General features: G+C 44.1%; 1 protein-coding gene across 5 annotated transcripts in view; it reads left to right on the forward strand.

Annotated features, from left to right (window-relative positions):
• PLXDC2 (plexin domain containing 2) overlaps positions 1–15,835 on the forward strand; it is a 379,100-nt gene that overhangs the window by 148,163 nt on the left and 215,102 nt on the right. For all 5 annotated transcript variants that reach the window (XM_053261826.1, XM_053261829.1, XM_053261827.1 and 2 more), the window contains one exon: positions 9,085–9,296. In XM_053261826.1, coding sequence (XP_053117801.1) covers positions 9,085–9,296 — 212 coding nt within the window. The remainder of the gene's footprint in view (positions 1–9,084; positions 9,297–15,835) is intronic.

Here is a 15,835-nt window from a genome sequence, read left to right on the forward strand (position 1 = left end):
GCAGACATTACCTGTCCTGGACTACTATGGAAGAAGCCATGCCTCAGTGACTCCCATTCTGCTGTTGCTGATGCAGAGATCAGACTTAAGCCGCCTTTCTGTAGAAATCAATAACATCTTAAAAGTGCTTAACTTTGTCTGGATCATGCCTCTAAACTAATTATATGCAATCATGGACTATAATTGTGATGTCCTGGAAATTCTGGGAAAGAAACAAAGGTTGTGTACAGACATAGATCATTCAGTTGTTGAGCCTCCTGTGGCTCTTCCGCCCACCCTTTTTAGACAAACCGACTCATGCTCAGCAGGGAGCATTTCTTTCTGTTTCCAGCAGAAGCCACTGGGCAGAATGCGGATTGTCACCATCTCAATGCTGCTTCCCTCCAGCAGGCTATGCAGGGCCCTGATTGGCTGGGCCTTGTGGCAGTCGCAAAATCAGCTCCCTTGCCCAGAAAAGTTTTGTTGTTGTTGTTGTTTTAAACCATTGGCTTCCAAAAAGGAAAGTGCCAGAAAATGTTTAAGGGGATAAACATGCTGACCACCTGAAAGATGTAAAAACAAAAAAGCTAAAAAACCTGCTTGAAGAATGGGACTGAGATAAAATCTGTGCTGGAGTCAGGGGCTTGCTGTTGAACTGGAAGCAAGAGGGGAAACTGGAGGACGCAAAGGGGAGGGATGCAGAGGAGGTGGGGAGTGTGTGACCACAGGCCTCATTCATGTAGTGCCAACCCATGCTTTGGCACGACACTAACCCACAATCTTGTACATATGTTACAACCTATAGTTATAAATCCGTAACCATTTCTCTTTTGTGTTTTTTGTTTCTGCACAACAAAAACCAAAAAGATCCTCTATAGTACATGTAATACCTCATGTAATACCCTCCCTGAGCTATTCTGTAAGGGCGGTCTAGAAATCGAACAAACAAACAAATCTGAAAATAGACATTTTTGTTTACGTAGTCTATTTTCATACGAGGTGTTACATGTACTACAGAGATTGTTCCTTGCTGCATCTTTTTGTTTTTCATTGTGTTGTAGATTTATAGATCCTGGTATGCCCTGGTTTAAAAAAAAAAAAATTCTGCATAGCCATGCAAAAAGAACGCAAGATTCTATCAAGAAAAGCTATGTCAGTTGTTAAATCTCTCCCCAGTTTAGTCAGGATTTCTTCTGCTGAGAGCACTTTCTTTTCTTTTCTTTTCTTTTCTTTTCTTTTCTTTTCTTTTCTTTTCTTTTCTTTTCTTTCCCCCCCAGAACAAACTTAGTAAAGTCAGAACTCTCCTGGAATGTCCCTCGGAGCTACATGGCAGCCTTCTCTAAATTCCTGGGTTTATTACAGTTCCCAAATGTGTATTGTGTCTCTGAGCACTACTCACCAAGTGCAGGCCATTTAAAAACAAAAGAGTAGCTCCCTGCCCAAGAGCAAAATGGCTGGCTGGTGCTTCTAGGAATTAAGCAAACTTTCTGCTGCTATTTCTCTTTTAAGTGTTGAATGGCTCAGAATTGTATCTGATTTTCCCATATGCCAAAATGACCGATCCACCAGTCATTCCCATTGGCTGTCTGTCTTATTTATTTATTTGATTCTTATACCGCCCTTCCAAGCTGGCTCAGGGCAGTTTACAATTAAAAACAGAAATACTTAAAAACAATTAAAACAAAAATACAAATATAAACACCAATTTAAAAACATCTTAAAAACAATTAAACTATCAAAACAATTAAAACCCTGAAAACCAGGTTAACATTAAAACAATTAAAACTGATTAAAAACCCTGAAAGGCCAGGCCAAACAGATGGGTTTTAAGGGCTCTCTTGAAGGTCAGTAAAGAATTAAGATTACAAATTTCTGCTGGGAGTGCATTCCACAGCCGAGGAGCAGCTACAGAGAAGGCCCGCCTCTGAGTCGCCACCAAACGAACTGGTGGTAACTGGAGACGGACCTCCTCAGATGACCTTAATGTGCGGTGGGGATCATGTAAAAGAAGGCGCTCTCTAAGATATCTCGGACCCAAGCCATTCAGGGTTTTAACGGTAATAACCAGCACTTTGTATTTTGCCCGGAAACCTATTGGCAGCCAGTGTAACTGCTTCAAAACAGACATCATATGGTCTCTCCGGGTTGCCCCAGAGACCAATCTGGCTGCCGCATTCTGAACTAACTGAAGTTTCCGGTCTATGTACGAAGGCAACCCCCACCAACTGATGCACCACTGTTTTGAGGTCATCCTCTTCGAGAAATAGGCACAGCTGTCGAATCAGCCAAAGCTGCAAGAGGGATCCCTGGACACCTCCTCCATAGACCTTGCAGAAATAGTGGAGTCCAAGTCGGCCCGAATACAGGAGATCTTATTCACAAAGAACCCATTAAAGGCATCACAATCACAGCAGAGCAACTCCGGGGACTGATTGGAAGCAGAGGGAGCAGAAACCAAACTCCTCACAACCCGGGACAGCTCCGCTGAGTGTGAACCTGCAGCCGCAATGTGCGCAGACCAGAATCTCTTTTTCTCTGCACACACTGCCACCGCATAAGCCTTCAAATGGGTCACATGCTGAATCCTGTCAGATTCGAACCGAATTCTCCTCCACTTGTGCTCTAGTTGTCTACCCAACCGCTTCAGCCCCCGCAGCTCCTTAGTATACCAGTGGGCCATTTTTGCAGCAGGTCGGAAGGGACGCTTAGGAGCAATCGTGTCTACTGCCCTGTTGAGTTCCCTGTTCTAGGTTCCCACCAGGGCATCGACAGAATCACCGGCCGCACCAACGTCGAAATCCTCCAAGGCCTTTTGAAATCCCACTGGGTCCAGCAGCCTTTTTGGACGGACCATCCTAATAGGTCCACCACTCCTGCAGGGGTGGATTGCAGCTGTGAGACCAACCTTAACCAGGTAGTGGTCCGTCCATGACAATGGGGAAACCACTGGATCCCCCACCCAAGGAACACCCCCCTCATCCAAACAAAAGACCAAATCGAGTGCATGGCCGGCAACATGAGTTGGTTCAGAAACTAATTGGGATGGGCCCATAGTTGTCATGGCCGCTATGAACTCCTGAGCTGCACCAGACAAGCCAGCCCCAAAGTGGATATTAAAGTCTCCCAGCACCAAAAGTCTAAGAGAATCCAACACCAACTCCGCGACCAGCTCTGTCAGCTCAGTTAGGGAGTCAGTTGGGCAGCAGGGTGGACGGTACACCAACAGAATCCCCAATCTATCCCTAGTTCCCAGCCTCAAAAATATGCACTCAATATAAGTCAGCTGTCTCACAGAGGCCCTGTTAGGGGAAATGGTATTCTTATGGACCACAGCCACTCCACACACACACACCCGCCCACTTCCCCTGGCCTGCTCTACAACCTGGTGGGAGAAGTTGAACCCACACTGGACCACTCGCCTCCCCCACTCAGGTCTCGGTTATACATGCCAGGTCAGCTCCCTCATCCACGATCAAATCGTAGACAATTTTGGTCTTATTCTGAACTGACCTGGCATTGCAGAGGAGCAAGGCCAGATTCTGTGAGTCGTTGGAGCTGCTCCCCGAGGCCGAAGAGTTGACAGAACCGTTGGAAGTGGAAACAGTTACTAAATTACTGACTTCCCTTCTCCTGTAATGGCCAGCTGCTCTGCCAGTGCCAATTCTTCTATTCCCCACCACTACAGTAATAGCTGCCCCCGAACTGCTAGGCACACCCCCAGCACCATCCCACTCAAGAGAGCCCAAACACATGTCTGCGAGAGGCCTGGCCCAACCCAACCCCAGCCCCAAAGGCCCGACCCCAAAGGCCGACCCCCTTTGGCGGCCGGCTTTGGCGGCCGCCTACAGGTGGCCTGACGGCCACACCAACGGCTATGCCTATGGCGAGCCTCCTTGCTTTTAAGCTTGCAAGCCCCAGAAGCCACTCCTCACACAAGCAGCTCCTAGGACAGGCAGCAGGTGATGGAACTTCAGCAATCTTCAGCAATCTGGGAGGCTGGCAACCAGCCAGCTGGAACTTGGCAGCCAACAAGCAGGCTGCACTCCGTCTGTGCTGGAATGTCCACAGGAGGCAAAGGGGCTAGATGGTGAGTCCCAGCAAGGCAGATGGAACAGCCCTGCTCCCCGTTACCTTCCCACTAACTATCACTGAGCCATACAAGCTCTCAATACACTATGTTCATAAAGCAATGGAAGTTCAAACAATCGATGGCTTCAAACAGGGAACATGTGACCCTCTATTTGGGCACATAAAGCCAACTGAACTTAAACATGTGTAACTGGAATAATAACATATTCTTACCTTGCTTATCCCTGCCTCTTATTTTCCTTTCGTCTCTTATCTCCCTTGTGTTTATATCTAGACTGTAAGCCTTTTGGGGCAGGGACCTTTTCCTCTCATTCTTTGTAAAGCAACATGTATATGGACAATGCTTTATAAATAATGAATTTATGCTATGATAATGAATTTACAACTATGATCACTCCCCCTCCCCCCGCCCCTGTTCCCAGCCTTGTGTTTTCAGGGACAACATCATTTGGAAGTAGTCTGGAGGGATATATAAAATGTGACCAGTTCCTTGAATTGAAAGACAGGAAAGTAGCATGCAAACTATATGGAAATCATCTTGTGGTGTTATGGCTTCTTAGCAAGCATCCCATACATGTAATGTATATGAAGTAGGATAAACATGTGATGTGTGATTAAAATATTTATTTAAAAAACATGGTATTTGCTTTCCATGTAAAGAATCTGTCACTTTAAAGCATACTTTTTAAGTAAAGTTGTGCTGTTAAGTCGATGTCGACTCCTGGCGCCCACAGAGCCCTGTGGTTTTCTTTGGTAGAATACAGGAGTGGTTTACCATTGCCATCTCCTGCGCAGTATGAGATGATGCCTTTCAGCATCTTCCTATATCGCTGCTGCCCGATATAGGTGTTTCCCATAGTCTGGCAAACATACCAGTGGGGATTCAAACCAGCCACCTCTTGCTCCCTAGGCAAGTTACTTCCCCGCTTAAAGCAACCATTTAATTTTAAATCACATTGGAAACACTGGCCCCAAGCGATTTCTGTACTCATTTTTGCCACTGGGGCTGTACATACAGAACCATGTTAGAAAGGTAGCTGGTGTGCTGACATACTCCAGATTCCCACTCATCTCAAAATGTGATTTGACCCACAGAGCTGCACACATTCTGCTCTACTTGCATTGCACAATAAAATCATCAGGTTAGAGAGGTACACAGTGGAACTTCAGATAAGACTGTAGCACATGGGTAGAGCACATGCTTTGAATGCAAAAAGTCCTAGGTTCAGTTCCTGGACTCTCCAGGTAGGGCTCGGAAGGACCCTGTCTGAAATTCTAGAGAACAGCTGAACAGTGAAGATTATAATGACCTGGATGGCCCAGTGGTCTTGGTAGAAGGCAGTTTTATACATTCAACCTGTTACTGTGCAAGTGGGTGAACACAAATTTATTATTATTATTATTTTACATTTATATCCCGCTTTTCCTCCAAGGAGCCCAGAGGGGTGTACTACATACTTGAGTTTCTCTTTCACAACAACCCTGTGAAGTAGGTTAGGCTGAGAGAGAAGTGACTGGCCCAGAGTCACCCAGCTAGTTTTCATGGCTGAATGGGAATTTGAACTCGGGTCTTCCCGGTCCTAGTCCAGCACTCTAACCACTACACCACACTGGCTCAGGTACTTAATTTTCAGGTACTTAAAGTTTCAGGTACTTAATTTTAAATCCCATGTTCTTAGATGCAGGCAAATGTATAGGTCTCAAAAACAAACTTAAGAATTTGGTTTCTGGTTAATCTGGGCTTCCTTCTTTTTCTTCCAGGATTTAGTGTTGTTTTTTTAAAATTGTTGTGGGATTTGTTGTTGTTGGGTTTAAGGTTTTTTGTTTGTTTGGTTGGTTTTTTTGCAAGTCTTTAGAGCAGGCATCTTCAAACTGCGGCCCTCCAGATGTTGCTGAACTACAACTCCCAGCATCCCCAGCCATAATGAATTGTAGCTGGGGATGATGGGAGCTGTAGTTCAGCAACATCTGGAGGGCCACAGTTTGGGGATGCCTGCTTTAGAGGAAGTAACTTGGCACAGAGGCCTTGGAGGCCAAATGAGGCCTAACTGGCAGCTATTATTTTCCTTTAATGGCAGTTTCTTTCTGCCCCCCACCCCCATTAAAGTATTCTTCTTAATCCTGTCTGGGCTGAGTGAATTATAATGCACATATTCCTGCTGTAGTTCTTGGAGAGGAGAGTTGGTCTTGTGGTCGCAAGCATGAATTCTCCTCTTTGCTAAGCAGGGCCCACTCTGGTTTGCATTTGAATGGGAGACTGCATGTGACTAACATATTCCCCTTAGAGGATGGGGCTGGCTGCTCTGGGAAGAACATCTAGATTCCAGGTTCCCTCCCTGGCAGCATCTCCAGGATAGGGCTGAGAGAGAGACTCCTGCCTGTAACCTTGCAGAAGCCGCTGCCAGTCTGTGTAGACAATACTGAGCTAGATGGAGCAATAGTCTGACTCAGTAGAAGGCAGCTTCTTATGTTCGTATGCTTCTCATTGATTGCATTGACTGGAGAAAGGACTGACTTGATCAACAGCCACCACAAGTGGCTCTGAATGCAGCCAACAAACCATTCATTAAATCTGGCGGATCTCTGAGCCCGAATTGCTTGGAGAAGCAACCACTTCCCCATCCCCTCTTGCTGCCTTTTGCAGATGTAGAGTTTGCAATCTTCAATTCAACATAAGCGGGGAATAAAATTGCCAGCCTAATCACTTTGGCTCCTAATTTTATGCAAACCTCAAGGACAACTGCTAAAATCATTAGAGCAAAACGCAGGCTTAATTATGTGTTCATTATAAACCCCCTTGCTGCTAATCTCACTCATTCCAAAACAGCACTGTGAAATATTTGCTGTAGAGAGCTTCACGGTATGTTTCCTCTTGTGTGGCCGTGAGTGAAAGAATTATAAACAGCAAGACCCAGGGGCATTTTGGTGCTGAGCTTATAAAGCATAGAAGTTGAAGTGTTATTGTAGCGCACTGCTCTAACCTGTTGCTATAGACAGGTTCCTTCTCATCTGGATGTGTTCTCTTATGATTGAACTATTCACTAGATGCCCTTGCAATATTTGACTGTTTTCCAGCTGGATGGGATGACATAGCAGTGCTAATTGAGTGAAAACTTAGGCTATAACGGTCAAGTCCTTTATAAAATTTCCCCCCAAGTCTAATGTCTTTCTATCAGCAAAAGTCATTAGCTGCATCCAGCTATTGCATCCAAAAACAGGGTCAGTTAATGGGGGGCGGGGGGAAAGTTAGGGAAGTGCAAAATCTGTCCCTTTTCTTTGTATGGCTATTTTGATCTTCTCACAAACAGGTGGCGGGGGCACCAGAAAATCAAATGGGGGGGGCACATAAGAGGCAAAGTACATGTATAGGGGGCACACTGTGTCCCACATAGTAAGATTTCTGAAGCAGAAATGGGGGGGAGGGTAGATGAGGAGCAAACTAGTTGTTTTAGGGGCTGCTCCCCACCCCCCTAGGAACCACTCTTATAAACTGGCCTTGTTTGGAAAATTTTTGCACAAAAGCAGATGCACAGTTCTCACAATGCAGATCCAAATAATTGTGCGTTGCGTACATTTTTTTTAACTGCAAGAGGCATATCTTTGCATCGTGCTCCCATTCCAAAGCACAAGCCTTGTTCAAAGCAGAAAAAATGTAAAAAGCAATCGCTGTTCATCACATGCATAGGTTTAACTCTGCATTATCTTGCGCATTGCCACTTTTCTTGCAGATCTACTGGTTTTGAACTTGCTTCCTGAGCAAGAAAGAGGTTTATCCACAGCAGGAGAGATCATGACATACATTTCTAGCTGCAAATCTAAGTTGGCAATAAAACTTCCATTACAGAAATTAGGGATGCACATTGAATTGGAACAATAATAATCTATTTGCTTGCTTGCTGTTTATTATTTATTATATTTCGATACATTATATTATAATTCAGTAAATTCCTATTGGCAACATTTTTATCACATTACTCTTGATGCAAAATCGCTAATATTTATTTATTTATTTATTTTATTCATTCAATTTCTATACTGCCCATCCAAAAATGGCTCAGGGCGATTTACACAGAGAAATAATAAATAAATAAGATGGATCCCTGTCCCCAAAGGGCTCTCAATCTAAAATGAAACATAAGATAGACACCAGCAACAGTCACTGGAGGTACTGTGCTGGGGGTGGATAGGGCCAGTTACTCTCCCCCGGCTAAATACCAGTAAAGAGAATCACCACGTTAAAAGGTGCCTCTTTGCCAAGTTAGCAGGGGTGGACTGAATTGTGAATATGGAAAATGTTGTATTGGGCTGTATTGAACTTTATTCGATGATCGGATGGGCTGTTTCATGGGCTGCTTTTCTCTGTTGCTGATGATATCACAAAACTTGCTTATTATTGAATCCGTTGATGTGCCATATATGCAAAATGCTAGAGGGTGGGAGAAAGAACAGTTATATGTTGTTACATCCCTGTTCGAATCAGTCCCTCTCTAGGCTTTGCCTGCTTCTCAAAAACCTCTATCAGGCCTTTTCTGATTGATGACTGTAGCTTATGGTATGAATATTGGGGCATGCCTGGGCTAATTATCATGTCAAAAATTATAATATACACAACTATATCCCACCAATATCAGATCAGTACATCTTGGACCCTCTCAGAAAACTCTATAAAGCCATGTTTGGCCATTTAAGTGTCAGACGGGGCCCTTTGTGACTTCAAGACAGATGTAGCTCTTCACAGCCTGAATGTCAGAGTCGCATTGACTTCCAGATAAACTTAATGCAGTGGCTAAGCTAATTTTCCCACCATATTTAATTGATCCATTCTATAGGCATCTTAATACACACACACACACACACACACACACACACGTTAATAATTGGCACAATGTATGGTATAATGAATAAGTAATGATTCTGTTGTTCCTTACCTTGTAGATACAACAGCAAAGTGTTTCTGTGTATCTCTTTGATTTTAATATTTTTAAGTCGTTTTAATATTTCCTCTTTGTCAAATAGGTGCATTTTATGAAATGGCCCAGAATTTCCCTCGAGTGGAGGAGAATGTGCGTGTGGATTCCTACAGATCTAGCCACAGATGGAAACGACATTCAGAATCTCTAAAATCGGTTGACACCAACAGAGCCAGTATGGGGCAAGACTCCTCAGAACCTGGGAGCTTTACGGATCTGCTACTGGATGACACACATGATAACACTACTCAGATTGAGGTAAAGAGCTCTTCTGTTGTTTAGTTTGATAGCTGCACTGTGAGCAAGGAACATGAAATCCTTTTGCCATCAAGGCTAGAGAGTCATACAGTGGATTTGACCTGTTAAAACTGATTCATGATTAAAGTAAAAGCACAGTAAGAGGAGGGCTGCCAATCAGAGAAGAAAAACAAAAAGAGAAAATGCTTTCTCAATGGGCCACTATTTTAAATATATCTATCTCTATCTCTATCTCTATCTCTATCTCTATCTCTATCTCTATCTCTATCTCTATCTCTACCTCTACCTCTACCTCTACCTCTACCTCTACCTCTACCTCTACCTCTACCTCTATCTCTATCTATCTATCTATCTATCTATCTATCTATCTATCTATCTATCTTTATAACAATGCATTTCGGAAAATTCTTTCATCAGGGGCTTTCTCAGAAACTCTGCTCTTATCCTGTATTCTGAAGGGGGGTTGGAATTGGTGGCAGTTCAAGTTTCCCCCCCTTTCAGAATACGTATGTAAGAACCTAGCAGAGTTTCTGAGCCGTCCAGACAGCCTCAATGAAGAGGTTTTCTGAAATGCATTGAGCATAATAATAAAAACAAAGTGGTCCTTTGAGAAAGCAGTTTCTCCTTTTTGTTTTTCTTCTCAGGATTAAGGTATTCAGCAGTTCAAGGTATTGGCTTTCAGTCTTCCATAGTTGTTTGGCAGCAACTTTGCACAAAATACAAGAATCTCTGGTATTTATGAAGTCTGATACCGAGTGATTAGCAACAGATTCCTGTGACTGGGAGTCATGGATTTTGAACTGCGGGAATATTTTTGGACGATATATTCTAATTGTATACTAATTCTAGTATTCTAAATACTAACTTTTTAGTATCACGGGTTCCTATATGTCTCGATTACACAGATCTGCTGTTCTCCATATGAGTCAGTTTCCCCTAAAGTTTCACAGAAAGTTTCTAGGTCTTCCATGGAATTTGGCTTTTCCATGGTCAAATTTTGTCTTTCTAAATGGGAACAAGAACCAAAACATAAAACAGTCCACCTCTCCTGATCCAAATAACTGTGATTTAAGATCAAGTGTTCTTTTAATTTCAATCCATAATTTCAATCCAGTCCATAATTTGAATCCATAACTTGAATCTAAGCATAATTTGAATCCAAACCATGCACAAACATCTCATTTCAAATCACAGTTATTTTACATCGGAAGAGATGGACTGGTTGTTTTTACACATTGTGGTCTGACCAAATTGCAATTGGGTCAGAACTATAGTGATGGGATTGCCTAAAAACGGAACTTAACTTGAGGCAGTTGGGTGGATTGTTTTCTCCTTCCACACTAGTTGTGTTAAAGGGTATTGTTTGGGACTGAGCAAATAACCTTCTATAACATTCTTCTATCATATCTCAGACACACAAATTATTGCTATCTCTCTTTCTTTTGGCATGACTGCTGTGGTCATAAAATCAATGTTATGAAGTACAGACTGTCTTTGTTTTCTCTTACTTGAGAAGGCTTGAGAATGATTTTGTCCTTCAGATTTTATTTTGTTTTCTTTCCAACAACGCTGTGAGAGAAATTACCATTTTTTCTAGTTTACAAATGCGTAACTATGGGTGGCAGGCAGAGTCTGTGACAAAATGGGTTTTGTACCACAGGTAATGGAGGAAGTTTTTGCTATCTGTAACTGTAACTGTAGCCTGGAGCTACTTTCCCCAACATTTGTTTCTGAAGATTAGAATCAGGTGACTCCGTTTCAGGTGACCTCCTTCTAGCCAGAATTGCGGGTGGGAGAACTTGATATTTTAATGTCAAGGCCATCATCTTTCCCAAATGTTGCCTGAGGAGGAGCAAGGTCATGGTACTCTCCGGTCAAGGAATTTCCAGTTAAAACTTGCCAGGGAGAAAGAAGTGGAGTCAGAAGAAAGAGAAATGGAAGGGAGAGTTTTTCTATTACCAGGGGCTCTCTTTTGTTGCCTGTCTTTGCTCGAGTGAGGAGACACCTTCCAGGACAGGAACTCTCAGTCCAGTATTCCCAGTTTTCCACAGGGCAGGACATCCAGGTTATAGTGAAGCTGGCCAAACTTCAAATCCTGTATATTATTTATAAATATATTTAATGCTTCCTGAAGCCCAAATAAAAGGGATGTATTTCTTGAGACATTGAGAGACTTATCTAGGGGCAAATGGAACTTCTGTCCAGTTGTTTTTCTTTTTCTTGAGCTTGTAAGATGCTGGAAACGGCAGTGGGCTGGGAGGAAGCCTTTTAGCCTGGTGGCGATCGCACAGAAGATTGCCTGCTGGCTAAAAACCGGGGTTTAAAGTCGGATTAGGTGGGCAGGCAGCACTGGGATTGGGATTGATCCCAGTGCTGCACATGAGCAGGCTAGCCCAGGCTGGGGTGCTTGTGAGAACAGCCTCACTAACTTGTTTTGAAATCCTTTTATCATCATGTACTTGTAAATGTTTATGTTTTTGTTTTTGAAAAGGAAATCCTGCTTTTGTGATATTAATTTGGCTGCTGATCTCTACTTTTTTTAAAAAGCATATCTGTGCATCACACTGCCCTATAGAGAAAGAGAAAGCCAAGTATTTTGTTTGTAATTGCTTTGGTCCAGTGGGCTATCAGGAACTGAACTTTTGCCCACAGACAAGTTGAAAACTTTTTCCAAGGGATAAATCCTGAAGGCTCCTTGGAGGTTTCCTAATCTCATTCAAGGTAATTAAATGTGCAGGGCATTTAATTGGCAATATATATATTTCCCTGCTGGTGGCAGTGACTCTGCTATTTGACTAGTTAATGAGAGATTAGGACAGGCGGGAGGAGAAAATCCTATTCAGTGACATCCAGAAACTTGGGACTTCAAACCATCTGGAAATTCTCTCACTAAGTGAGAGAATTCTCTCACCGCCCAGGGACGTAAGTTTTGGGCGGCATAAAAATATGTTAATAAATAAATAAATAATAAGTAAAACTGGGTGCATACAGCCCATTTTACTACAGAGCCCAAGGATCTCCAACATCCTATTGTCTGAGAAGATATTTCAGTCCAGTTTTCCTAGGTTCAAAAAGCACAATTGCTCTTTTGGTGGCCCAGTTTCAGACAATGGACTGGTTCAGACATCACATGGAACCTCAATTAGAGCTGGTCTCTGCATGACATCCCCAAGTCTCAGGGATGTTTCCCCCTCCCATCCCTGAGCAAGCATCTACTCTCTGTTTAGGTTTAAAAAAGGTGATTGTGGTTGTACTATACTGTCCAAACCTGCCAATCTTGATGTACTAACATAGTTGCTTCCAATAACCTGAGATCTCAGGTTATCTGAAGTAAGTAAGTAAAAATAAGTTATGATTGGTGGGTTCAGACAACATGACCAATCTTGGATTATTTAACCTTAAATAGGATGCAGACACTCACACAGGAATGGGAGTGGGGAAAGTGCATTCTCAAAACTCAGGGATGTCACGTAAAGCCCAGCTCTAACAGTGGTGCCTATGACATATGAACCAGCCCAATAAACTGGGTGGGTTGACACAACCTATTTAACATAGCCAGTAACTTATCAGTAAAATGTTGGGATGTGAGTGCATGTAGTCCGCCACACTATGTTACCAGGATTCTCCTGACTTTGTAAGCCCAACTTCAAATGTACAGTTGAAGTCGGGAGAATCTCTGTAATATGGTTGGCTGGGTTCAGACATCATGCCCACCACAAGTGCGCACTCTTGCATCCCAGCATTTTACTGACATGTTACTGGCTTACTGACTTGTGGTGGGTCGTGTAAACTTCCCTTCTTAAATATGGTTTAGATTTTCACCCTGCCCTGCACAAACAGAGAGGGGGGCCTAATCATCATTTGAGCAAACCACAGCTCCTTGATGTCAGGGTCTCAACCGGACTTGGCTGCATGCTGTCGACATATAGTGACGAATGTTGTTTTTCAGCAGGGAGTAGCCGACTGACGATGTGATTTATAGTGCAAGCCACGAGAGCTCCCAGCTGGCAGGGATTTAAGGCTTATCAGCCCTCTGCAATAGGTGTTTGCTTTTCCTAAGAGTCTCTAATTGATCCCTGCGTCTCGTGACACGCCGCTGTTGGGGGGTCAGCGGGGGTTGGTTACATAGCTCTTCTTCCGATTGGTCTTTCACGATTTCTGCTGCCTCAGGTTGTTGTGCCTGCTCAGAGTCATTATCCACAGCTGTTTCATGAATACTGACAGCCGGGCTCTGCCCCTCAGACACTCCTGCATTGCCTGGAAAGTTGACAGCTTCCCCTTCCTCCTCGCTGTCGGAGATCGAGGGCGTGACACTTGAGTTTGGATGTAATACTGAACGACTAGCTGACCAGGCGCATAAGGTCTGCGCCCCTAGTTCGACTCCCCCCCCCGCTGCTTCAGCCCCTTCTCCTTGACTCTGACTCCCTATCTTGGCCTGCTCCCCCCTCCCCCAACTGCCCACGGTTTCTCCTGCCTCCTGCTGGTTTCTCCATCTTCTCCTCTTCCTGGCGGCCCAGCTGCCTCCTGACCCCTGCGGGTGTGCAGGCCGCTGCCGCCATTTCCCCCGTTTCTTCTATACTCCCCTCCGCCTCCTGCCCCAGTCTCGCTTCTTGCCCTCCCTGACTCTTCTCCAGTCCCCCCCCCTTCAGCCCCTTCTCCCAGCCCATCTCCTCTTGCCATGCCTCCTCTTCGTGCTGGCCTGGCCCAGCCGCCTCCTGACCCCCCAGGCTCTGCGCGCCCGCCGCTGCCTCAATGGGACCAGGGCCAGGCTGCAGCCGCCTCCTCGCCACGGCCACTGCCATTTTCCCCGGCAGCAGCTCAACCGCCTCCTGCCCTGCGCGAGCCTCCGCCACCCAGCCAATCCGGCACCTCCGTTGCCCAGCCAATCCACTGGGTGCCAGGACACATCCCCATGGGCATGTTTTCAAGAATTAATTATAAAGATGATTAGTTTAGAAACAAAGTAGTTCAGTCTCCCCTTGTACACAGAGATAGAGAGGCTCCTTCAGGTCCATTTTCATTAATGCAAACTATGATTTGTCATTATGTCATAACCAGGAAAGCAGTAGCTCTTCTTGGGGGTGAGGAGACAAACAACATTGTGAAAGAACGCATAGATTTCTGTGATGGTGATATCTTCATCCCCTTGCTACGAAGAAACAAATCTAACCCAACGCTTACATTCTTATCAGTTTTCCCATTTTTATGGTGCTAATGTACATAGTCTGTTGAATAAAGACACTGATTTGAGATAGTACTGTATGCCACAAGTTGCTAGTTGAGTAGATATCTCGCTTGACCTGGCTCTTGATCCATATGCATTATTATCATCTGCTGCCTTAATGCAATTGCTCAGACATATTATACACAGCTCTTTCTTCTGCTTGTTTGGCCAATTAAGTTGAAAGGAATTGTGTAAGTACAACTCCAAACATGTTTTTGTAGCTGAACTTTCCATTACTTTCCTGGCCTTCAGTGCAGTGTGTCTTGGTTCCTCGTAATATGTTTTATAAAAAAAACTCAATTTCTAGAACTTGAACATGGGTTGATAGCAGCTTGCTGGCAAACAGATATGTGTGGCAGGGACCCTCCCTCTCATTCAAGTTTCTCAAATCTACTGTCAGAGCCACTAAATATGTTACAGAAATGGCATGTATGTACCTGTATTATAGCCATGGTATAATTTATGAGAGCCGTCCTCTTAAAAAATATTCATATGATCAAGCTTGTCAAGCTTGAATATGATCCTTGCATGTTATAAGTAGAACCACAGGTACATACAATATATTATCCCCGGCTACCTGAGCAAAAGAGGCACCTTTATAAAGTAGTGTTTCTCTTTATTGAGCAGGGGGAGAGCAACTGGCCCTATCCATCTCCAGCACAGCATCCCTCCATTGACTGTTGCTGGTGTCTGTCGTTATTATTTCTTCCTCTTCCTCTTCTTCTTCAGATTGGGAGCCCTTTGGGAATAGGGAGCCAATCATTCATTCATTCATTCATTTCTATGTAAACTGCTTTGAGAACTTTTGTTGAAAAGTGGTATATAAGTATCCGTCATATTCCGTAATTGTATTTTTTATATACAGCTTTGGAATCACCAGTTTCTGTAACATGAAGGACCCCTGAACCACATAACTGTAAAGCAGGACTGCACAACTTCGGCCCTTCATTCCTCAGCTGCTGTTGATCTACAATTCCCATCATCCCCATCAGGGGTGTCACTATAATTGAGCGAAAGGGTTCAAACAACCCGGGCCCCCAGCTCCTGAGGGCCCCCTAGCTCCACCCCTCCCTATTTTCTTTATTTTCTTCATTATCTCCCTCATTCTGAGGGGCCAGCAGAGAGAGGAATGAACACGAGCCCCCTCTCCCCTAGCTATGCCCCTGCTCCCCATCCACAGTAGCCAATAGACAGGGATGATGGGAGTTGCAGTCCAGCAACAGCTGAAGGGATGTGCAATCCTATTATAAAGTGATGCTATAGTTTGTGCTCAGTAAGTTTTTGTATTTAAATTCAGCTTCCTTTCTTCTACTGC

Source organism: Hemicordylus capensis, chromosome 6 (genome assembly GCF_027244095.1).
Source record: "Hemicordylus capensis ecotype Gifberg chromosome 6, rHemCap1.1.pri, whole genome shotgun sequence".
NCBI lineage: Eukaryota > Metazoa > Chordata > Lepidosauria > Squamata > Cordylidae > Hemicordylus > Hemicordylus capensis.